This window comes from Globicephala melas, chromosome 2 (genome assembly GCF_963455315.2).
Source record: "Globicephala melas chromosome 2, mGloMel1.2, whole genome shotgun sequence".
NCBI classification, from domain to species: domain Eukaryota; kingdom Metazoa; phylum Chordata; class Mammalia; order Artiodactyla; family Delphinidae; genus Globicephala; species Globicephala melas.
The window spans coordinates 134,963,431-134,989,461 of NC_083315.2; the positions used below are offsets into that span (position 1 = coordinate 134,963,431).

The following is a 26,031-nucleotide window of genomic DNA, read 5'->3' on the forward strand; positions in this document are numbered from 1 at the left end:
TTTTATGTTGGGAGTTTGTTTCCACACGGAGAGGGATGGAAGAGCGCCGGAGAGCGTTTAGCTTTTTGGTTGGACGATTTCATGGCGCGCATGCGTGTTGTGTCTGAAGGGCGGGTTTAAAGGGAAGTAGGTGTTGACCCGCGACTAACTGAAGCTGTTGTCAGCTTAGACCCGTGACTCCGCTGTTGCCGAGGGTTCGGAAGACGCAGAGGGGTGAATTTAGGTGTCTGATGGTTGCTTCTGGAGGGGTGTGTAAGACTCTTTGGCTGAAGAAAGCTATTAAGCTTCTTATGTGGGTGATTTTGAAAAAAATAGCATTTCGGTTTTACCTGCTTGACTCCCTCTTCTCAAATTTTAACTCCGCCTCCACATCTGGTTGGTTTTGCACTGCCATCTCTCCGGTTGGGGAGTGCTCTGTTATTGTTATTATTGCTTATGCGGTCATTCTCTTGTCATCCTCACTTTCAGATTCATTGGCATGGTGCATTAATAGACTGAGTGGGATTAATGGGTAAATATGTTCTAGTCGTCTCTAATCCTGGATTAAATACCAAATTGAAATTTCTAGCTTTGTGCATAGTCTCTTTAGACGTTTTATTTAAAAGTTGATGACTGCATGTTTCAAAATCACTTGAAATTCACGTTTTCTTTATCATACTCCCACTTTATTTCTTCTCCCCTACCCCTGCCCCCCCGAAATCCTCAAAGCGGTGAAAATTTTGTTCTGAAGTTTTATGGACCCAGAAGAAAATTCTGTTCATAATTGTGGGACTAGTTTTGTTACCAGTAATATGAAAGGCTCTGAGTTTAGCCCGGAAAAGAAAAAAAAGGTTAAAATACCAGCGAGGAGACTTCGTGAGGTAATTTCTCCAAATCAGGGAGATAATTCGCCTTTGCTGAAAGATGAGTTGTGCCGTGTTCCTCCAGCGTTGTCTGCAAATAAACGTCTTCCTGTTAGAACTGGGAAGAGCTTGAATGGAACGTTATGTGGTATGTGATTCCGAATAGTTTCAACCAGTTTTCACTTCTGTAAATCTTTAGTCTTTATTTTCATTTCGTTTTTTGTGTTTCAAAATTTAGAGGACTTTTGATGATTAAATTCCTAAATATATGTCTAGTTTGTACAGGCGTTTGAAAAATGACCCCTTTTCCTGGGAAAATGGCCAGGTACCCACAGTCTACATCGAATAATACTGAATAGATAGAATGAATAAAACATTTTGTATTTTGTTTTTTCTTTGCGTGTTTTTGGCACACTGTTCTTGTCCACAACTGTGATGGACACACTCAACTAGTGTGATGTGCTTACTTTTCACCAGTAGTGCTGGCTTTTTACCTTCTGTTTGGATAGTAGAAAAGCACAATTTCTGCATTTTGATGGCTTCCATGTCCCAATTCACTTGTCTGGAGCTCCCTGAAAGTGAAGATAGCATACGTTTTACCCACTTCACTGGTAATCAAATTAATGAATATAAGCGCAAAAAACAAAAGAATAAATAAAGCAGCTTTTATAGTGCTGCTTTTGAGGGGTACAGCATAACATAGGCCTGCTGTTAAATCAGGCTTTTATATCATGTGCATGTTTTATTCCTGACAAATGATTGTACCCATAGTTTGTCCAAATCCAATAGTGTAATGATATATTTTATAACATTTTATACTTATCTCATTTGATTGTCAGTTCTGAGCCCTTATTTTCCAAAATATCAGATGTAAAAACCTTCATCAGGATATATTTAAGTACATTTTAAGATTTTTGCATGAAGAGTGGCTTCCAATTTAATTAATTGCATTAATATGGAGTTTATAGTTCTTGAATTATATTTGTACAGTTTCAAAAGGTAACATCCTGATTTAAAAATCACTAAAATTGATTCCTTTATTTTGTTAGGTTCATCAGACTTAACTTCTGCCAGAAATTATCAGCAGCCTCCATTAGAAAATCCCACTGTGTCAGAAAGTGTAAGCAAAAGAATTCTTAATTATGCTCATGTTAAAATTTTAAGTATTGGCAAATAATGCTTTTTAAAATTTTGTTTGATTAGCAACAGACCTTGTTTTTATTTAAATTGCATTTACCAAAGAAATGTTTTTACAAACTGTAAGGTAAAGGTAAAGCAGCTGTAACAACATAATAAAAATTAAGTGAGGTGTAAATTATATATCATTCAAACTATTCTGAAGCCTTTTGTGTACTTTATTTTTCTTTTTTTTTGCGGTACGCGGGCCTGTCACCGCTGCGGTCTCTCCCGCCGCGGAGCACAGGCTCCGGACGCGCAGGCTCAGCGGCCATGGCTCATGGGCCCAGCCGCTTCGCGGCATGTGGGATCTTCCCGGACCGGGGCACAAACCCGTGTCCCCTGCATCGGCAGGCGGACTCTCAACCACTGCGCCACGAGGCGCCTTTCCTAGGGACTTTTAATGGGTTCACAGAATTTCAGTGTATGTATGTACCAAAGTTTATTTGTTCATATTCCTGTCATTTGACATTAAGGTTTTTTCCCCCGTTTTTTATAATATAAACAAGCAGGTGATGAACATTCTGGTATATATCCTAGCTCATTTCCTTGTATTAATTTCTAGGTGTAAAATTATTAGATAAAAGATTATGCACGTTTTTTTGCAATGTTTCTAAATTGCCTCCAGAAAAACTGTATCAATATATATTCTCCAGCAAGGTCATGAGTAAGAATTAGTGGGGTTAGTTCTCCCCGTCTTTATTTATACGAAGCATTAAAATTAAACCAAAAAAACCCGTGCCATTTTGATAGGTGAAAAAGGCATCTCATTGTTTTATTTTCTATTTCTTTTATTATTAGTGGAGGGGAAATTTTTTTCATTTATATTGCCACCTGTATTTACTCTTTTGTGAATTACATATTTATGTGCTGTGCTTTTTCTAACGGATTTGTGGGAGTTCTTTACGTTAATTTCCCAGATATATTCTACTGTATTGTTAGCCTCATTGGCTATTTTTAGGAAGTTAACACCTGTTATCAGCAGATAGCTTGGATCAGTTTTCTTTTATGATTTTCTCTTTTCCCTTTAATGATTTAGCAGGGAAAAAAAATGTGTGTGTAAGGAAGATGAAGCAATGTTGACTGAACCTAGTACTTAAAAAGTCATGGTGTCTTGGCAGTGAATAGAATCTTAGAAACGAAGTCTAGGGTTACACATGTGAGCAGAAAGCTATTTGCCAGTAGATGTCACTTATATAGTGAAGTCTTCTGAGACCACATTATAGCTTAGTGACAAAGAATACTGTGATTAATTTGTGATATTGTGCCATGCGTTGACCATCCTTACGAACTTCATTTGATTCACAGTGAATCACATTTTCACATTTAACTATAGCCACTGAGATGTTACATAAGTTGCTCTGCTGAGAGTACCAAATCAGGATTTGAATCTGAATTTCAAGGTCACAGTTGCTTGCTTGTTCACTTACCCATTCGTTCACTTGATGACAGCTCATTACTCATTCAACAAATCTTTGAGTAGCTTCAAGGTACCTAAGCATTATGGTGGTGCTGGGAATTAAGCATATAAAACATACAGTCCTGTCCTCCCAGGGCACAGTAGTCACATGGCTAGTAAATGGTAATTGATAAATAATAAATCATAAAGTTTATTTAGCCTTTCATTTCTTCCTTTCATATCTTAAAGGATTTTTCTAAAGATGTTGCAGTGCAAGTGTTGCCTTTGGATAAAACAGAAGAGAACAACAGACAAAAAGGTAAAAGAATAGATTTGATTTTTTTTGGTAAAACATACATAACATAAAATTTACCATCTTTACCATTTTTAAGTGTACAGTTCTGTAGCATTAGGTATATTCATATTGTGCAGCCATCACCACCGTCCATCTCCAGAACTTTTCATCTTCCCCAACTGAAACTCTGTGCTCATCAAATACTAACTGTATTCCCCCTCCCACCATTCTACTTTCTGTCTCTATAAATTCCACTATACCTCATATATATGGAATCATACAGTTTTTGTCCTTTGGTGACTGACTTATTTCACTTAGCATGTCTTCATGGTTCATTTATGTTCTAACGTGTAAGAATTTCCTTGGTAAGGATAGAATTTTAGATTTTTTAGACATTGATTTTTCTTTTCAGATATTCATTAAACAGCCTTACAGTTTTTTCTTATTATTTTCATTTTTAATTAATTTTTCCTTCCAAATTAAGCTACTAATGGAATCTCTAAAGTCCAGAAAATGGTTTGTAACAGTAAGGATACTTTTATTATTGCCAACATATTGCATAGGTTTGGTATTTGATACCTGTTTATACATGCTGAATTCAAGTTTTGTATAGTCTTTGGTAAGATAATAGATTAAAATATGCATTGAAAAAATTTATTTAATGACAGTTAAAAAGTAGTTGGTTTTATTTTCATCTAAGCAGTTTTATTGTTAGAGTTTGAACAAATGTCTCTAATTTGGCCCCAGGTGTTTTTACACAATTTTTTTCCTACAGTCTAGGGTTATAACTATTATTACTCAGTCATTTAATGTGTTCCTTACCTTTTTAAATTGAAAGGTCATATTGCTGAATCCCCAAACATTTTTTTTTAGTTAAAAAAGTTTTTCTTTGAGTAGCTTATCAAAATTTAATAAATTTTCAGGAATCTAAAGTATATTTTTGTGTTTTGATTTTGCAGCAAATGACATCTTTATTTCTCAGTACACTATGGGACAGAAAGATGCTCTAAGAGCAGTTTTAAAACAAAAGTAAGTTTCATTTACAGAAAATAGGTGGGCCATTTCTTGTGTTTCTATATGGTTCTCTAAAATCAGCTTTATTTATACTTTGCACCTAGGAAAAAGTTTTTTTTTTCCAATGTGTGAAATATATATATGTGATAATATGTATAAAGCATTTTTCATGGTGTTGGGCATGTGTAAAATACTCAGTGGCTGTTAATTATTATTATTATTATTGAAGATGTATTGTCCTAAGCACTTTATGTGCATTAACTCATTGAATTCTCTCAAAATCCAATGAAATAGATTCCATTACTCTCCCAATTTTACAGAATCCCCATTTTATAGATAAGGAAACTGAGGTAGAGAGGGATTGATTTTCCCAAAGTCATTTAACAAGTATTCACTGGGCTGGGATCCAAACCCAGGTAGTCTGTCTTTAGAGTCCTCTCTTAGTCACCTCACTATACTGCTTATAGCAGTAGTCAAGTAGTTCCAAATATATAATACTTACTACTTACTATCAAAGGACATTTAGACTTTTTCTGGTTAAGATTTGAGAAAGGGACAAGCTTAGCATCTGGATGGAGTGAAGGGGAATGTGGCTACTACTCTATTCAAATGCTTCCTCCCAACTTTATCTTTAATGCCAGTGAAATACAGAACCAACCCTGACAACAGCACCATGCTAAACATGAAAGAATATATCACTGGAGGAATTTTTTTTTTTTTATCATTAGTGACGGTGGAATGAGATACATATTCTTAGGCTAAATGTATTCTACTCCTAAACCAGAGCAGCCTGGGACGCCCCTTAGAAAATAGGAAAAATGTTTACTTACTTTTGAACTCTCATTTTATTCAAAAAGGAAATTTTAGATTACTTCTATAAGTGGAAAGTTGGTATTTCTAATAATACAATGAAAATAAGTATATAACTATTAAGATAAAGTTTATTCTTTTTCACCTATAGTTATCCATGGTATACATATTATACTCTGGGAAACACTAACGAAATAAATATTACCTCCAAACTACAAGGGTGTGATCTGAGCCAGCCAGAGTTTCACAACTGGTTGTTTTGCTTAATGGTGCTTTTCCCTTTTACATTTGATCAGCCTCCAGTTCCCAATATGTGATATGGTGGTTAGGAGGAGAATTTGGATGATAAATTGCATTCTGGGATTTGTAAATATATAAGAAAAGGCAAAAGTAAGGGCATGAGGGAGTAGTGCAGTCTCCCAAATTCTATACTTGAACTAAAAATTGCAGACTACATCTGACTCATTTGGAGAGAAAGTGATTACCATTTCCATCCAGCTGACCCCAGGTGGAAGTGGCTGCTTGCAACCGTAATGGGGACTTTATCAACTTGCCTTCAAGTCAGAACTCTCCGATCTGAGAGAGAGAAGTTGTTTATATACAAGTGGACAGTGAGAGGTAACTGTGAACACTACGCCTCTTATCTGTTCACAGTCGATCTCTCCCCATTTCAGGATGGATGCACAGAATTTTTTTAAAAAAGCAAAAAACAAAAAAACTAGGAAGGGCCTCTGAGAAGGTCATTGCAATGTAGAGAATAATAATTGAGTCAGAAATATAAAATGACTCTCATACTGGGTTAAGAGAGATTTTGCTGTAGTTAGTGTCACTTGAATTTTTTTTTTTTTTTTGAGAATGGTGGATGGAATTTGGCAAAGTGATTCTAAAATTTACTTGGAAGGACACACAAATTGAGAATATATACACATACTGTTAAGAATACATACATCTAGAATGCACACAGTTGAGAATAGCTAATTTTGGAGAAACAGAAATGGAATGATGGAAAATCTGCCCTATTTGCTACTATAATATGCTGTAAAGCTGTGATAAAAGGTAATCAGCTGGAGCCTTTGAGGAATGAAGAGTCTGTCCAGAGTGTCTAGAACAAGGGTAGAATGTCCTTACATGTGGCTGGAGAGGTAAGCAAGGGGTGAGGTTATAAACTACTTTAAAGAAGTTTGGACTTAAAGAGAAACAGCAAATCATTTAAAAGTTTTAAAGTGTGATATATTTTTCTTAAAAGGCTCACTCAGGTAGTTATGAAAAAATGGATTGGAAGAGGACTGGACTGGAGTCCAGGAAACCAGTTGACTATGAATTTTTCAGGAATCTTTTAAAGAGATGAATTAGATTGGTCCTGAGTACATTGGGGAATGGTGGAATGTGAGAGTGGGAATCATGCTGGGCTGTAGAGGAGTACACAGGTTTGGAAGATGATCTGGAGATAGAATTGACAGGAATTGCTGCTTAGATGTGAGAGTGAGGAAGGAGCTAAGGATGGATCCTAGATTTTTAGCTTGTATAAATGCATAGTCAGTAGTAGTATTCATTAAGAAATGGAAGCCTTGGGGGAATAAATTTCATTTTAGACGTAAGCAGGGGTTTGAGGTACCTATGAGACATCCAGGTGAAAAATGTCTGATAGGAAATTGAATATAAAGGTCAAATTTACAAAAGGGGTCTAAGCTAGAAATCCATAAGTCATCTGTATGTAGATAGTAGTCTAAGCTCTGGAAGTGACTGAAGTGACTCGGTGGGAGTGTGAGAGTGAAAAGAGATGGCATAGGGTAGGGCTCTGAGAAAACCAAACCTTTAAGAGATGTGCAAAGAAAGCAATATGGCTTCTAAATGTTACTCAGAAAGTTTATCCAGAGGTGTAAGAGAGTATGGTCTTAACAAAACCAAGGGAAATGAGGTTCTAAGTTTGATAGCTGCTCAGAGGTAAAGAAAGATAAGGACTGAAAAGTGTCCATTGAATTGAGCAAGATGAGGTATTAATGGCCTTGGTAAGAGCAGTTTCAGTGTAGCATTGGGATAGATGCCAGATTCAGAGGATTTAGGAATAAAGAGATTTAGGAATAAAGAAGTCTTCTAGAAAAAGACTAGAAGGAAACAGTTTCTTCTGAATGGGAGAGTTATGTGCATTTTTTCTACTTCTTTACACTTAGAAGCTCATTTGCTACATTGAGCATTTATTAATTTGATAATTGGAAAAAATAAAATTTTAAAGCCTATAAAGAAGTTGATGTCTAGCCTTATAATGTTATTTTTCTTGTTGGTCAATTAAATGTATTAAAGTAGAATGAAAGATCTTTTTTTTTTTTTTGCAGTACGCGGGCCTCTCACTGTTGTGGCCTCTCCCGTTGCGGAGCACAGGCTCCGGACGTGCAGCCTCAGCAGCCATGACTCACGGGCCCAGCCGCTCCGCGGCATGCGGGATCTTCCCGGACCGGGGCACGAGCCCATGTCCCCTGCATCGTCAGGCGGACTCTCAACCACTGTGCCACCACGGAAGCCCTGAATGAAAGATCTTAAAGGGTAAATCACATTCAGACTTCAGACAGAAATTCTAAAAGATACAGATTATCTGAATTACATTTTCTTAGTACACCACTCAGTCAGCTAAATATATATTGAGCACCTACTATGTGCTCTTTCTTAGTTGCTGTTTGGTATAAAAGAAGTCCCCGGCCCCCCACCCCAGGTTGCTTAGGGCTTGGCTGGGGAGAGAATAGGTAGATATATGGAGGAATGCATGATTAGAGCTGTGAGAGGAAACATTCAATACATTGTTAAACTGTTCTGTACAGACATTTAAACCATAGGATGGCTGACTGTCAAGCCTCAGTTGTGTGGTATAGGAAGTAAATACAAAAGTAATTAATGAATGGAAAGATCAAGAGGAAATGTTATGAGAGCAGGCTTATTGAAAAAGGTAAGGCTTTTGTTGTATCTTTAGAAGGATAGAGTAAGTTAGGTGAAGAAGGTTGAGAGAGTGAGAAAAAGCATGGAGTCAGCTGTGGGAGTGGCATGCCGTAGTCAGTGAGAGCAGTGTGACTCAGGAAGAGGTGGTTTTGGGAGGAAAAGTGCAGTATGTATAGGGCAGGGCCAGAGGATGGAGTGTGTGGAAGGCCAAACAGGAAAGTAGCCTAATCAGTTGTCTATAAGGAATGATTTTAGATTTTTTGAATGGTGGGAAAATGTGTGTGGAGAGTTTTTAAGCAATTAGAAACGGGAAGAATGAAATAGTTGGCCAGAGATGATGGTTTGTACTAGAGCAGAAGTCTGAAGGGAGAAGTGCTGTTTGAGAGAGAAAGCTTGGTGTTATGGGACGATCTCTGGGAACTGGTCCTAACTCAGCTACTTACTAGTTCTGTGACGTGATCAAGTAAATCCCGTTACCTCTATGGACCTCAGTTTCTTGATGTGAAAATTAGGAAAGATGGGCTACTGGGTTCCCCCTACCTCCATAATTCCATGACACTAGTCCTGCAATTGTGATGAAATAATTGACAAAACCTGATGACTCAGTTGGGCATGAGAAGGTAAACGAGGATAGAGAAGTTAACTTCAAAATTTTGAGAATGAGAGAAAAATGATGCTCTTAATAGAAATGAGGCAACATCAATGAGGAGTAAGTTTAAGAGCTCTGTGGCCTTCTTCAAAAATCAAAGGATGGGGGTCTTCCCTGGTGGCTCAGTGGTTGAGAGTCTGCCTGCCGATGCAGGGGACACGGGTTCGTGCCCCAGTCCGCGAAGATCCCACATGCCGCGGAGCGACTGGGCCCGTGAGCCATGGCCGCTGAGCCTGCGCATCCGGAGCCTGTACTCCGCAACAGGAGAGGCCGCAACAGTGAGAGGCCCGCGTACCGCAAAAAAAATAAAAGGAAAAATCAAAGGGTGGAAATTCAGCAGCTGGAGATGGAGCTCATTCCTATTGATTTTACTTAGACTTACCTTAGAGAGTCTTCAGTTTTGTCAGTGTTTTCTTTCATTGATTTCTTTTAGGCCAAATACAGCACAAAATTGACCAGTCTTTTTTTTTTTTTTTTAGGTGTTTAGTTAAATGCCTTACTGTGAATATGTATCTATTTTCTGGACTCATTTTTAATCCAGACTGCTTAGTAGTGTATTTTGTGCCCATTTTAATAAACTAGGTGACATTTATTAAATCTAAATGAGTTAGAATTTAAAAAATTCTTTTCAGCAGTTTTAACGATCCCTCTTGGGTTGTCTTACTTTGGGAGTAAAACTTGATACCTAAATTCTTAGAGCCTTTTCTGCATGTTATAAATTTGTACTTCTTGACTATAAATCATTGTAATTGTGCCCATGTCTTTTCCACATGCATAAGTCGTATTTTCTGAAATATCAGTGCCTTCAAGGAATTACCTTTTTATTTCCTTAGTGTGTAGTGACCTGAGCCTTAATAGATTTCATTAACCAAATGACTAATAAGATGCTGATAGTGAAAAATAGGGATTTAAATTAAAAAAATCAAGAAAACTCACCTGCAGCAGATTACCACTTGTAGGTATTTCTTCTAATGGTTCAGTAGAGGTTACTGAATAGATTTTATTCCTTTTTTATTTACAGAGCTCAAAGCATGCCTGTCTTTAAGGAGGTAAAGGTACAGCTTTTAGAAGATGCCAGCGCAGAAAAGGACCCTATTATTCAGGAGAGTAGAACTTCACCCAGTGGAATTGATTCAGCTGCAACTGTGGCTGCAGCAACTGCTGCCGCCATTGCAACAGCAGCTCCACTGATAAAAGTATATCTGTTTCTTCCCAGATAGTCATTACTACTTTGTAAAATGTAAAAATGTTTATTAGAAACTGATTCTGTAATTGTTGTGTCCAGCCATTGGCTAGGGATATTGCTGTCTGTAGTTGTGAATTATTTCTCAGAAGTTGTGAGATTTATCTCTCATCCCTGTGTTAGTTCTAGAAAATCCTGGACTTTCTTAGTTTTAGCACTGAAAAATATCATCTTGGGAACCCCTCAGTCCTGGGTACCTGGGATGTTTGGTCATCCTTATTTTAGAGCTAGAAGGGACCATACAGACCATCTATGCCAAACCCCTCAGTTTGTAAATGGGAAAAATGAGAAACAGGTCAGAGTCAGCAATAAGGTCTTAGAGCCAATAGGGGGAGAGCCAAGACTGCTGACCTAACTCAGCCTCAGATTAGTGAAGTATCGAAAGCTACTTTGTTTTGCTATTTCCTTCTTTTTAATTTCCATTTAAGTATTTTTAATTTCCATTAAGTATTTAATTTCCACTTAAGAAATAAAAATTGTATGTGACAAATTTGTTATTTTTTATGAGAGAAAAGATCTACTTAAGGATAACTATCTTCTGCCTTTTATTTCTGTGATTCTAAAAATAAAGGCATAAAATCATCAGAAATTTGGTTTGATAATTTCTCAATACCAATCACTTTATATAATCTTTCTAGTAATTGAGCATATTTTTGATATCTTTGGATATTTTTACTGTTTTAGGTGCAGAGTGAGTTGGAATCAAAGGTCAATACTGTTACAGAATTACTCAATAAGTTACAGGAGACTGATAAACAGCTACAACGCGTTACAGAGCAGCAGACAACCATTCAGAATAAACATGAGAAACTACACTGCCGTGATCATGGAAAGCAAATGAATGTGTTTATGGAGCAGTACATTAGGCATCTTGAAAAACTGCAGCAACAACAAATAGATATTCAGGTAATAAAGGGATTACACATTCCATGACCTTTTATCATGTGGATCTCTAAGCTAATATTCATTGATTATTGTAATAGCTCAGGAGATTGTAACAGTTTTAGTTCTTAAATAATGATTTGCTTTTGTTCAGAATTCTTTTCCTCTATGGGGTAACTCTGCATGTTCTAGTTCAGACGTCTAGCTCTGTGAGACCTCTTCTTATAGTTGGCTTTTCCTTCTTTTGTGGTATTTCTGTTGATGGTGTTTTTAAAGGGCATTTATTGCATTGCAGTTTTTTGTTTACATCAGTGGCTCTTAGCCTGGGAATGTGCATCAGACTCACTTGGAGAGCTTTATAAATATACACGTGCTTGTACCTCTCAGAAAGTCTGAGACAGCAGGTCTCAGATGGGGTCTGGGAATCCTTGAAAGCTCTCTAATGATTCCGTTGTGCACCCTTGGATGAGAACCACCTAGTATACTTATTTGCTTCTACATTTACTTAATTAAAAAGAATGAATATTCTTATGCCTTTTGAATATGAGGCACTGGGCTATTATAAAAAGAAGAATTATCCTCACAGAGAGCTGATAGTATAGTTTATTATTTATTTTGGAATTTCTAAGTCCTGGGATACTACCCAGCACTCAGGTACTCAGTATACTTTCTTTTTGAATGAGTGAATGACCAGCATCGTAAATGCATTGGGTTTTTAAAAATAAATTTATTTATTTAATTTATTTATTTTTGGCTGTGTTGGGTCTTCGTTGCTGGGCGCGGGCTTTCTCTAGTTGCAGCGAGCTGGGGCTACTCTCCGTTGCGGTGCACGGGCTTCTCATTGCAGTGGCTTCTCTTGTTGCGGAGCACAGGCTCTAGGCACGTGGGCTTCAGTAGTTGTGGCACGTGGGCTCAGTAGTTGTGGCACGCGGGCTCTAGATCTCAGACTCAGTAGTTGTGGCTCATGGGCTTAGTTGCTCCATGGCATGTGGGATCTTCTCGGACCAGGGCTCAAACCCGTGTCCCCTGCATTTGCACATTTGCAGGCAGATTCTTTTTTTTTTTTTTTTTTGCGGTACACGGGCCTCTCACTGTTGTGGCCTCTCCCATTGCAGAGCACAGGCTCCGGACGCGCAGGCCCAGCGGCCATGGCTCACGGGCCCAGCCGCTCCACGGCTTGCGGGATCCTCCCGCACCGGGGCACGAACCCGTGTCCCCTGCATCGGCAGGCGGACTCTCAACCACTGCACCACCAGGGAAGCCCCTGCAGGCAGATTCGTAACCACTGCGCCACCAAGGAAGCCCTGCATTGGTTTTAATTTACTTTTTTTCTCTACTTAGTATGCAGTTTAAAAACTTTTAAAAATAAAATTAAAATATAACATTCAGAAGAATATATAAAAATAAGCTTATCATAGCTCAATATAAGATCACAGAGTGAACGCTAATGTCCTATTATTTTCAAGACTTCCTAATAGAGCTTGTCTTGAAATTTTCATGGGATTAAGATATTATTTTTATTGGAATGATTATGGGCATATAAAATAAAGTTTTACTAAGTACTCCATACATTGCTAAAATTGAGTATGCAGCATGTCATCTGGAGAGGCTAGGAGTGGGCCTATCAGAGTGCTGGTCCCCAGTCTACAGGTAACTTTGCTTCTCTGAGCCTTGATTTCTTTACCTAGAAAATATTTTTGGTTCAGGATAGAATGAGATGACACATTTGAAAAGCACATTGAGTTTTTTTAAGGTAGTTCTAGGTGCCTGCCATTCATTTATCCTTCCATAAATAAACGCATAATTTATTAACTTTCTGATTTTGGAAGAATGGAATCTTTGCTAATTCAGACATCTTATTTATAAAGCCTATAACTACAGAGAAAATTGAACTTTCAGTGAGTATTTTAGTAGTTCAGTTAAGGCTTAATGAAATGAAATTCTTTTCGAAGAGTGATCTCAACACACTTTTAAGAATTCTGTAAAACTATAAATCTTTTCGGTTTTTCTTTGTCTAGCATAAAACTCTTTTAAAATCCGTTTTATTAGTTAAGATACTTACACATTTCAGATGTTTTAATAGTGTTAAAACTGTGTTGTCACTATAGTTTCCATTTATACGTAAATGCATAAATTACTGCTGCTACTATGCGCGGCTACTATTTTATTTGAGTGCTTTCTGTCAATGGTTTTTAAACCTTTAATTAAAATAAAATCTTACCATCCAGGATATAAAAGATGAGATGTTTTGGTTTTAAATTCTCTGGTTTAAGTAGAGGTCTAGGGCTAGGGTCCCTTCTTCCTGGTCCTCTCCTACCCTGCTTCAGTGTCTCTTGAGCCATCTCTGAGGTGAAAAGGAAGAAACGGAGGTTTAGAATAAATTAAATGATCAGGGCCACACTGCAGAGCCAGACTTAACCCAAGTGCTATTATATGCTTCCAGTGGCATTGCTGCTGCAGTAGATAGTTGCATGTAATGTATGTATTTTCATTGTTTATTAAATCTAATAGATTGTTTTCAAGTCTTCTAATAAATTCAAAGTATTTTGTCATCTAACTCTTTCAAATGATATTTGAAATTAACAAAGTAATTTTATGTTTTCTAGACTCACTTCATTAGTGCTGCACTCAAGACTAGTAGTTTTCAGCCTGTTACTGTGCCCCCTTCTAGAGCAGTGGAAAAGTATTCTGTAAAACCAGACCATTTGAATTTTGGTAGCAGTAATCTATCTTCACATAACACCTTTGCTTCCAAACAAGGTAAAAATATGTAGTTTTCTATGAATAAAAAATGCCAGCTATGAATGTTCTTTGCAGTATATAAGCTGAAAACTTACTTACAAGGTTGTGAGAGACTCTTTGTTTTATAAAATTAGGTTTTGTTTTTTTTTAGGTCAGGTAAGTTTTAGATTATTTTGAAACTTGTTCAGTCAAGTTATGGATCATGTTCTACTTGATGGTCTTAATTAATAACTTTCATAAATTGTCAGAAGCACTTCTATATAAATTTAGAAAAATTTTACTTATCTAGCATCAAAAATGCTTGTCATCAATTCGCCAATTTTCTGACAAACTGGATATTTGCTGTTTTCTTGATTCTGTCAGGGGAGAAACCATCTGAGTACAATTAGAAACTATTTCTAAATATTTTCAAAGAGTTAGTAATGCAAGTCTATTTTAATGGAATTTTAAAAATCTCTTTATAAAAACAAAGGAATACATAGCTTATTTGTGTTAATCCTTTGGAATTTAAACTATATCAATAAATGTATCTCCAAATTATTGATATTTGAATAATGAACTAATGAAAATCAAGGGCCTGTCCCTTTAATGATATACAGATCCATGGAGTACAATATTCCCGACATTTGATTTGTTAGAACATTGTTGGATTACAGACATGTTAAAGGTTCCTTATACTTGCAAGGTGCTTTACGTTTCCCCCAAATGAGTGGGTCTTACAAAACTTTTGTGAAGTGATGTGAATCAGTTTTTAAGTTGTAAAGGGAGGAAGATGAAGCCCAGAAAGGTTATGACTGCCTGCTCAAGGTCACCTGGCTTGAGAGTGAAAGTGTCAGAGCTACAGCCGGAACTCAGGTTTCCACGCTCACCGTTCATAGTTGTCTAATGTATTTTGTACTCTAAAGTGGGATCTCTCTAGATCAAAGTATATAAAAATTTTAAGACTTGCTATACTTAGCACCAGATGGTCTTACCAGTTTTCATTGCCACGAGCAGTGTCTGGCTATGCCATTTTTCACCACAACTTGAATAGCACTGAATATTGTCATATTTTTTTCTTATTTATTAGGTATAAGTATAAAGTGTTTATAGTTTGTATTCTTCTGATTCTAGTGAGGATGAACTTATTTCTATATATTTGTTAATAATTTGAGTATCCTATATAATTTTTGTTTTATTTTTAAAATATGGGGAAGAGTAATATTACAATTTAAAAGTTTTTAAAAAGTAAGTTAAATTTATTATTTTCTTTATTTTCTATTGAAGCACCTTCAATAGAGGTTGAAGATACCAATTTTGATAAACAGAAATCTCCTTTGGAGACACCAGCACCCCGCAGATTTGCTCCTGTACCTGTTTCAAAGGATGATAAAATATCAAAGAGGGAAAATCCTACGGATAAAAAAGAAAATATGGAGATATCACATCATACAGGTAATAAAGCAATTATAATTAGCACCCACTACTTTTATTAGACCCATCTCAAATTAGGAACAGATTTCCACACTCATGATTTATAATTCTCTAATGTGCCTTGTAGTAACTGAAGTAGGATCTCTATTTTTAATATTTGTATTTAAATGATACTTTCTGGGCAAATCAAGCTTCTTTAGGTTCTTTGTAGAAGGAGTTGGAGATATACCTTTATAATTATTCTGACTATCTTCAACATGTTATTACTTAAACCTTTAATGAAAAAAATTTGTTATTAATAAATAAAAAATAATGCTTTATAGAAGGTAAGGTTGATTATCATGTTTACTTATATTGTTTTTAAGTGTGAATTTAAATACTAAAACTCAGAGAATTTTAACATTTATTATTGTGTTCAATTGGAAAAAGTGCTAATAACCTTTATAAGTGACAGGAAATAATAATTTGTTATAGACACTTAAAATATAGCCTTTCTAGTAAAAGTAAGTAAAAATGTTAAATATAAGCTTTCATTTTTGGAGTCATTTAAATGCATTCCAGTCTTGTCTTGGACACATTTAAGGAATCTTAAGGAATTTAAAAGATAATAAAATCTTTAATTAATAAACTAACCTCACCAAAAAAAAAAAAGTTTGTTATGTAGTCTCGTTAAAGATGAGGCTAAAAGGAGGATTCAACCAATAGTTGTTGTGAAGAAATAGTTAAATCTCCCTTTCACTGTTTATAAAAATAGTTACAGGGCTTCCCTGGTGGCGCAGCGGTTGAGAGTCCACCTGCCGATGCAGGGGACACGGGTTCGTGCCCCGGTCCGGGAGGATCCCACATGCCGCGGAGAGGCTGGGCCCATAGGCCATGGCCGCTGAGCCTGTGCGTCTGGAGCCTGTGCTCCGCAGCGGGAGGGGCCACAGCAGTGAGAGGCCTGCGTACCGCAAAAAAAAAAAAAAAAAGTTACAGTTTACTGGGCTTTGTGATGATGTTACTTCTTGTTCAAATTCCTTTTTTCTGTGATGGAAATAAATTCAGGCCTAAAATTGTACCAGTATAGTTTCCTTGAGTTATAAATATTTAGTTTTATTGATGAATGTATGTGTAGTCTACATTGTAAATTGAGTAGGTCATCACCACATGAAACTAATTTAGTACAAATATATGTGAGATAGTATATAAAAGAGAAATGAATTAGTACTTGAAAAATGATATTGTATTTCTTCTATTGTAGAAAATGTAGGACTATTGGAACAAATTTTGAATAGCTATGATTCTTTGACAAGAATAAGTGAATCTTCAGACAAAAACTTACTAACTAGATCAAAAATAGGATGGAATCCTGAGAGGAGAAACAGGTAAAAACAAGAGATTGGAATAAAAGCTACATTGAAAAGAGCTTTGTTTATATTTTTAAAATTTCTTTAGAAATTTTAGTGAATTTAAAACATTGCTTTTAAAAATTATCTTAGATTTAGTTACTATTTTCTTCTGCTAATAGGTCTTTCCTCTTTTCTATAATATAATTATGAATACATCTAATTTTCTCAAACTGTGGATTATTTACTATTCATTTCTGATGAAATGATATCTGGGATTTGCTTCAATAATAATCCATTGCAGGGGCTTCCCTGGTGGCACAGTGGTTAAGAATCCACCTGCCAACACAGGGGACATGGGTTCGAGCCCTGGTCCGGGAAGGTCCCACTTGCCGTGGAGCAACTAAGCCCGTGCACCACAACTACTGAGTCTGCGCTCTAGAACCTGCAAGTCACAACTACTGAAGCCTGAGCACCTAGAGCCCGTGCTCTGCAACAAGAGAAGCCACCACAATGAGAAGCCGGTCCACCGCAACGAAGAGTAGCCCCTGCTCACCCCAACTGGAGAAAGCCCGCATACAGCAACGAAGACCCAACACAGCCAAAAATAAAAAAATAAAAATAAAATAAATTAATTTAAAAAAATCCATTGCAGGGTGGGGAAAACTGGGTTGGAAGTATAAATGAAATGAGAATAGCCATAAGTTAGTTATTTTTGTAGTTGAATAAAGGTATATAGAGGTCATTATACTATTCTTTCTACTTTTGTGTATGTTTGAAACTTTACATTATAAAGAGTTTTTAAAAAGTCAAGTAAATCTAAGCCACTATAATTTTTTTTGAATGTCATGAAAACTACAATAATAAAAACTAAACGTGTCACATTTTGCATAATCTCATAAGAAGACATTACAATTTTAGTCCATTACATTTAATGTAATTACTGATAAAGTAAGATTTATGTCTGTCATGTTGTTATATGTTTTTTTATATCTTAGGTGTTTTTTTATTCCACTATTCCTCCATAATGTCTTTTTTTTATTAAATATATTCTAGTATAAGATTTTCATTCCCTTGTTGCTTCTTTTACTATATTTTTTGAGTTATTTTCTCAGTGGTTGCCCTAGGAATTACAATTAACATCTTAATTTAAAATGATCTAGTTAGGATTAATACCAATTTAATTTCTATAGGATTCAAAAAGTTTGCTCTGATATAGATTGATTCCCTCCCCCTTTCTTTCTGCTATTATTGTCATACAAATTATGTCTTCTTGCATTATAAGTTTGTCTATACAGCTTGATAATTATTGCTTTATGCAGTTGTCTTTTAAATCCGATAGAAGAAAAGAGTTATAAACAAAAATAATTTAATACTGTCTTTTATATTTACCTATGTAGTTAACTTTTACCAGTACTCTTTGTTTCTTCACATGGATTTGAGTTAGTTTGTGGTGTCCTTTTATTTCACTTTGAGGGACTCTTTTTAGTATTTACTGTAGAGTAGGTCTGCTGGTGATGAATTCTCTCAGTTTTGTTTATCTAGGAATGTCTTAATTTCTACCTTTGAAGGGTAGTTTTGCCAGGTGTAGAATTTTTGGTTGACACTCTTTTTCTTTTAGTGCTGTGAATATGTCATCTCACTGCCTTCTAGACCTCATGATTTCTGATGAGAAGTAAGCTGTTAATCTTCCTGAGGAAACTGTATATAATTAGTTATTTTTCTCTTGCTGCTTTCAGGATTCTCCCTGTGTCTTAGGCTTTTGACAATTTGACTATGATGTAGCTAAGTGTGGCTCTCTTTGAGTTTATCCTCCTTAGATTTTGTTGATCTTCTTGGATGAGTGGATTAATACTCATTAAATTGGGGAAGTTTTTGGCCGTTATTTCTTTACACAGTTAAATAGTGCACATGACCTTTTTTTTCTCTCCAAGGGCTATGTTGTATGCTTGATGATGTTCCACAGGTCTCTGAGACTTTTAATTTTTTTCATTCTTTTTTTCTTCTGTTCCTCAAACTGGATAATTTCAATTAATCTATCTTTAAATTTGCTGATTCTTTCTTTTGCCAATTTGAATATGCTGTTTAGCCCGTCTAGTGAATGTTACATTTCAGTTATTGTATTTTTCAACTCTCAGAATTTCTATTTTTTTAAAAATAGTTTTTATCTTTATTGATATTCTTTGGTGAGACTTCATTCTTTTAGGTTTCTTTTTGGCCGTGTCGTGCAGCTTGCAGGATCTTAGTTCCCTGAGCAGGGGTTGAACCCAGGCCCTCGGCAGTGAAAGCACGGAGTCCTAACCAGTGGACCACCAGGGAGTTCCTGAGACTTCATTCTTATACTTTCTTTTAATTGTAGTAGCTCATTTATGTTCTTTTTCTAGTAAGTCCAATATTTGGGCTTCCTCAAGGACAGTTTCTACTGACTATGCTTTTTCCTGTGTCTGAGTTATACTTTCCCGTTTCTTTGTGTCTCACATCATTTTTGTTGAAAATTAGACATTTTAATGTGCCAGTTCTGGAAATCAGATTCTTCCAACAACTGCCGCCCCCAACCAGCGTTTGTTGGTATTGCTGATTGTTGTTGTTCATGTTGTTGCTGTTTGTTAAGTGATTTTCCTGGACTAATTCTGTAATTTTAATTCTTTATCATGTGTAGCAAGTCTCTATTTGGTTAGCTAAGTCTGCTAATGATTGGAAGGAGATTTCCTTATCTGCTTTGAATGAATAAGTCTCCCTGTCTTTGCAAGGGGCTGTGTGTGTGTGTGTGTGTGTGTGTGTGTGTGTGTGTGTGTGTGTGTATCTACATGTTGGGGCATACCTTCAGTGCTCCAGCAGTTTATAAGTCTGTCTTAACCTTAACTTCCTACTCGCACAGAGCCCACGATCAGTCAGATGTGAAAGATTAGGCCCTTTTTGGGTCATTCTTTTGCATGCACATAGCCCTGTACGTGCACATGACCTTCTAGATCACCAGTAATGTGTTGGAGCTTTTCAGAACTCCACCATGGACATCTCATTCCCCAAATTTTTGGTTTATTGTTTACCCTCTTGTTTGCCTCAACTGGCATGACCTCCTCAGGCAGCTAAGATGTTGAACAATTGGCACTGTTTTTGAAGAATGACCTGGGGATGGGATTTCTCACTGAGATAAGTCTGAGTCAGGTCTAAGGAGAAACCCTGAGAAGGGACTTTTTGAGGGGCTCCAAACTCGTTCTGACTTTTTAGTGGTTGTGAGGCTGTTGGTTTTCTTTTTTTAAAAAATGTTCTATTTATTTATTTATTTTGCCTGTGCTGGGTCTTAGTTGTGGCACGTGGGATCTTTCTTGCGGCCTTTTTAGTTACTGCATGCAGGCTTCTTAGTTGCAGCATGCAGACTTCTTAGCTGTGGCATACATGTGGGATTGAACCCGGGCCCCCTGCGTTGGGAACATGGAGTCTTACCCACTGGACCACCAGGGAATTCCCGAGTCTGTTGATGTTCAAAGCTACCACAGAGTTGGGGAAAGGGCTCTGGGAATAGGGCAAGTTAAAAATGCCATAGAGCTTGCTGTTCTTGTCAGCCATTTTCTTACTTAAATATTCCTTGGGTTGTTGCAAGCTTTTGTTTAATTTCCAGCATTCTGCAAAAGCTGATTTGACCATTTTTGCTAGTGTTCTCTTTACTCTTAACAGGAGTAGATTTTTAGAGATTCTTACTCCACCATTCCAGAAGTGCTTTTGCACGTTAGCTTTTTCTTGCTCTTTTTCTACTATTCCTAAACCAGTCTGGCCAGAGTAATCTTGTTTCTTGTAATTTTTGATGTTTCATATGTTTAATCACATAACTGATTAATTCTGTTGTACAATTTTAATAAGACTCATTTAGAATTCATATAACTAAGAATGTATCAAAGATTTATATAATCAACTATTTACTGAACTTATGACAATTTAGAAAACTTTAATTTTAAATCTTTTACAGCATTGACCCTCTATCCACTCAGAAATTTCCTTCCTATGAAGAACTAGGAACAGCTAAAGTGACTGTGCAGAAGTCTGATGATATTCTTCATGATCTTGGCCAAAAGAGGAATGAAACAAATGGCATACTCCAGGTAAGGTGGGAACAAGATACTAAAATTAATGATTAGTAAAGGTAAAAATTACGAAGAAATAAAGTTATCAAGACAGAAAGCAAGAGGAATGATGAAGACAAAGCATGGAAAGACATGTCAGCCCAGCCTGTTCCCCTTACAAAACTTTTCCAAAAGCCCTCATCAAGTGATTTCTACTTACTGCTCCTTGGCTAAGACTGAGCCACATGGCAACCTGTAGCTCTCCAGCTTCTGTTGGAGAGGAAGGAAGGCGGAAGGGAACTGTGAATGGCCCTCGTTTATCCAGTTCACATTGTCTGCTCTGCCTACCTAGAGCCAACTTGCTCTTATTTTGTTTTAGCTTTCTTCACCAGATAGAGCTTTTGTTGGCCACCGAACTGCTGTGGGCTTCCCAGCCCCATTTCACTGAACATTCACATTAGTGCTTCTAAATGGAAAGAAACTTTAGTTGCCAAGTATTCTTTTATAGCTCTTCAATTTGACAAATTGATTCCTTAGACTATATTGGCATAGTATATGTCCCAAACTATAGTAATAGCTCTTATTTGGATTAAAATATTAATATGAGTTTTACATATTAACATTCTTGCCTTTTTATCCTTTAAGCCAAAAGAATCTCACATTGTGTCAGGGGTTGCTGATCTTCCACAGAATTCCATTAAGCTTCAAATAACCAATACGAGATCCATATTGAAAGATGCTGAGAAGATTTTGAGAGGAGTACAAAACAATAAAAAAGTACTTGAAGAAAACCTGGAAGCTATTATTCGTGCAAAGGATGGAGCTGCCATGTATTCATTTATCAATGCTCTATCTACCAACAGGTAGGACAGGATGTTGGCATCCCAAGGTTTTTTATGAAACTGCCAGTTTACAGGCTCTCGTAATTTTTTTTCTAAGTGCTTCATTTTGTTTTAGTGTGTTTTAATGTTTAGAAAATGTTCTTCATTGCCTTTGACATGTGGACTTATTATAAAGTTGGAATTTGGGTATGTACATGTTGCTATTATTTTTCACAGATGTTAATTTTCCCTGTTTTTTTCTCTCCTTGGTACATTTCTTCTGGGATCTACGTGTGCTTTTCAAACATTCGATGAAACTAATAACATTGGTTTTTCATTTTCAGATGAAGGATATTGGGCTACACAATAGATTCAAAACTAGGTAAGAGATCTATTCTTAGGACCTTTAATGTTAATTTAAGAAAATTCTTTTTTCTGTTTTGTAGAGAGGTATCAGAGAAGATTCGGATCAGAAAGGCAGTAGATAACTGGATTAAAACTATTTCTGCAGAAATTCAAGTAGGTATTGGAAAAAAAAGAATTAATTGAATTCTTAGGAGATAACATTTATTACAATTTACAAGTATCATACATATTCTCAAAATATTCCTTTTAAGTCCACTGATAATTCTTAATTTCACTCTCTCACCCTTTATACTTACTTAGTAATAAGTTTCATTTTACTTAACATGTGCTTTGTCTCATAAATTATATCTGTTAACTGGAAAATTGTGGATAATAACTAAAATATGAGTGATTTGAAAGAAAATTTAGCAAAAGCATTTAGAAAAGAAGGAAGTATACTTACAAAAAAAGGATCCTTTAAAAAAAAAGACAGCAGATTTAGAAGCATTGGCTTACCAAAGTAAAAACATCAAAGTTACTTAAAAGGAAAATACTCCACAAGATTTTTAAGGTTACTAAGTTTAGAGAAGTCAGTTCCAGCTGGAAAAACTGCCACTTTTTCACCTCCACAAAGCTCATGGTGTATCTTCAGACATTAGCATTGCAAAAATCCACGACAGTTGTTTTTATCAAAGGGTCAGTAATTTAAAGGAAATTCTTAAAATTCTATGTATTTGAAGAAGCAAAACTAGACAGGGTAACTCATTTTTACCTTGGGATGCAAAGTGTTTTTTCCTGACTGTAAGATGTGTATATCTACGTACTCACAGTGGTAGAAGATGAAGTGTTAGTTTTTTTGGTTTGGGGGATTTATTTTTGTTTCTTTCTTGTTTTTTGTTTTTGGGGGGTTTTTTGGCCTCACTGTGTAGCTTGTGGGATTGAACCTGGGCCCTCAGCAGTGAAAGCACAGAGTCTGAACCACTGGACCACCAGGGGATTCCCTAATATACACTTTTAAACACTGTTGTTTTAAGAATATATATCTTTAATGTGGTTATAAAGAATTTATATTAACTGCTATGTAATACGCCAGAAAAAAAGTGCGCTAAGTGTCAGAAGACTTGGAGTTCATATCTGGTTCTGCAGACGACTAGCAATATATGTCACTCTATAACTGTGGATTTCATGCAAAATATGCTTGTTTAAACCTACAAGTAACTTTAATTTATAAATAAATCTCAGCGTTTTATTACAAAATTGTTTACTTTTTGGAAACTTATTTTTTAATTTAATTTTTGGGACAGTTACTATATTCATATGGTTTAAACATCAAGAAGTGTAAAAAGCTTTATAATGAAAAGTTGCCCTCTTATCCCTGAACATCATCTACTATTTCTCATTCCCTCTGCTCCATAAAACACCAGTCTTTTAAATTTTTCGTTTATTCTAAAAAGAATTTTTATTCATATGTAAAGCAATATCATTTACTTATAAAGCCTTTAAAACTGCTAAATTATATTTCTATAGCAGCAGAAAATGAATTCTAGTACTTTTGATGTGAAAGCATTACTACTTGGATAGATTTTAACTAATTTTAATTTTGGTTATGTTAAGGATGAACTGGCAAGAAAAGATTATGAACAAAAGAGATTTGATCAGAAGAACCAAAGGACCAAGAGAGTTCAGAACATGAGTAAAGATATTAAAACCAACACACAAGACAAAACGGTAAACAACTCTGTAATTCCAAGAAAACATTCTCAAAAACAAAAAGAGGAGCAAATTAGAAATCCACCTACAAGGAGCATGCCTGCTTCAAGCTTACAGAAAGAGAGAAAAGAGGTAAGATCCTAATCTGGTTTTGTGATATAAATGTTGCATTATAATTGATCATTTTTTAAAGACATAAATAATGAAATGACTGTGAAAATGTTTTAAAAATATGAATGACTATACAAATGTAAAACCATCTTTAAACTATTGATATTTAGAGTTTTGGATATCCATAATGTAGAAATCACTGCACAAAGTACACAGTTCCTTCCTTCTGACATCTCACACTTATAATCACAGTATTTCAGTTACAGCAGGTATATCTAGAGATCATCTAGTCCAAAAATTAGATCCTCTAGTTCATGGTATTCAAAATTGTATTTCATCTTTGTATGTTGTATATGTGTGTGTGTGTGTGTGTGTGTGTGTATAAATTTTAGTTTGTTTATTTTTCAGTTTAACAAATGTCTGTTTAGTGCCTAGTGATTGGGAGGCATGGTACTAGATCCTAGAGGGAATTTTTTGGCTGTTCTAACTAAGCTGTAACTTTGTTAATGCCAAACATGGATTGTTGGGCAGATTCATAAAGCATCTGATTATTTCAGTACTAAGTACTTAATAGATGCTCAATAAATGTTACCTTTCTGTGGCATTTAGATTATGATTGAAGGTGAGATCAGGAATGTAGGAAATTATTTAAAGACTTGATTTATGTTATTTTACTGTACTTGACAGTTATTACTTTCATATGTAAAATGTATTTAAGCTTACTTTTTGGTGCTGATAATATGCTTAGTAGTGTAAGAACCTTCATGTTTTTTGGGTGGATGATTTTTGTATTTAATTTTTATGCTTTGGAAAACTTTCCAACTGTAGTTTGAGAACTATCTCCAGAATTTAAGAGCCATTCAACATAGAGGACTTTCCTGACCTGATCATTCTTAATATAGTACTTAAGCTGGTAAAAGGAGTTTTTAGAAAAATGAGATAAGTGTTTGATGACTATTTTGCTGGTGAGTTGAATAACTTTGTGTACTTAGGGGTTTTTGAAAGCAACCACAGTGGTACAAGACAAGGATTATATGTTACAAATCTATGGAAAACCAGTTTATCAGGGTCATCGCAGCACTCTTAAAAAAGGACCATATCTCAGATTTAATTCTCCATCTCCTAAGTCCAGACCACAGAGACCAAAAGTAATAGAACAAGTTAAAGGTAAGGAACCTCATTTTTTGGTGATAAAACTCATTTTTTGTGGTATTGGTTTAATATGTAAAGTTTAATTTTTGCTTTTTATTACTTATAAATACTGTTCAAATTATGTAATGCTTAGGGATGGAAACATTTCCTTTTAGGAAAGTAGGGAAAAATAGACCAGATTCAAGATAGGATCAGTGGGGAAAAAATAGGATTAGATGGTATCTTCAGATAAAGCATGATAAAATTTATGAGATGATGACTTTTAAGCAATTTAAATTATAATCTAGGGAACGTAGACATTTCCCTGCAAAGCTTACTCCATCACATTCTTTTTTTTTTTTTTTTTCTTTCTTTTTGCGGTACGCGGGCCTCTCCTGATGTGGCCTCTCCTGTTGCGGGGCACAGGCTCCGGATGCGCAGGCCCAGCGGCCATGGCTCACGGGCCCAGCCACTCTGCGGCATGTGGGATCCTCCCGGACAGGGGCACGAACCCGCGTCCTCTGCATTGGCAGGCGGACTCTCAACCACTGTGCCACCAGGGAAGCCCCATCATATTCTTTATGAACAGAAAGATAAGCCATATGCTGTACATTATCATAAAAGTGCTTATGGGCACTTTTGCAGTTTGGTTTGTCCTCAAAGAGCCTTAGTTAGCAAAGGGGAAAATTTTTTGTTACTTTTGTACACAACTAAAAATATCTTTATTTATCACTATATGTTTTGACTCACACCTACCATTTCACTAGTATATTTAAATATAACTCTTAGTTAAATATTGAGTCCGTTGACTTTGGTTACATTTTGAAGTTTCTCAACTTGTGCTTTAGCAGTCTGTAAGGCACTTTGACAACATGCCGTCACTCATGGATCCCAACTCATTTTCCTTTCTGATCCTTTCTGGAAGTTGGAGCTGTGGCAGTTGCTTTATTTTTCCTTCCTTTCCTTTCCAAAAGTTAGTTGATCATATAGGGTGTCAGTTTATCTAGAAATCCTATAGATTTTATTTTACTAGGCTTGTGGATGATATTTACCTTAATGTTTCCTTGTTTCTTAGACCTTGCTATTGACTTATATTTGGGGTTTGGTAAGCCTTTGCAAAAAAATAAGTTAAGGTTT

General features: G+C 35.9%; 1 protein-coding gene across 6 annotated transcripts in view; it reads left to right on the forward strand.

The window, feature by feature from the left end:
* Window positions 1–126: 126 nt before the first annotated feature.
* Window positions 127–26,031, forward strand: part of KIAA0586 (KIAA0586 ortholog) — a 106,950-nt gene continuing 81,045 nt past the window's right edge. For 2 of the 6 annotated variants that reach the window (XM_060294859.2, XM_060294858.2), the window contains exons 1-14: window positions 145–990; window positions 1,892–1,962; window positions 3,667–3,736; window positions 4,672–4,741; window positions 10,135–10,309; window positions 11,041–11,262; window positions 13,845–13,998; window positions 15,247–15,414; window positions 16,634–16,757; window positions 20,683–20,815; window positions 21,422–21,639; window positions 22,044–22,116; window positions 23,557–23,784; window positions 24,756–24,930. In XM_060294859.2, the coding sequence (XP_060150842.1) occupies window positions 735–990; window positions 1,892–1,962; window positions 3,667–3,736; window positions 4,672–4,741; window positions 10,135–10,309; window positions 11,041–11,262; window positions 13,845–13,998; window positions 15,247–15,414; window positions 16,634–16,757; window positions 20,683–20,815; window positions 21,422–21,639; window positions 22,044–22,116; window positions 23,557–23,784; window positions 24,756–24,930 (2,137 nt within the window). In that variant the 5' untranslated portion in view covers window positions 145–734. Of the gene's footprint in view, window positions 991–1,891; window positions 1,963–3,666; window positions 3,737–4,671; window positions 4,742–8,012; window positions 8,078–10,134; window positions 10,310–11,040; window positions 11,263–13,844; window positions 13,999–15,246; window positions 15,415–16,633; window positions 16,758–20,682; window positions 20,816–21,421; window positions 21,640–22,043; window positions 22,117–23,556; window positions 23,785–24,755; window positions 24,931–26,031 lie in introns of those variants that run through there. The other 4 variants (XM_030855110.3, XM_060294856.2, XM_060294857.2 and 1 more) reach the window with 4 other exon arrangements.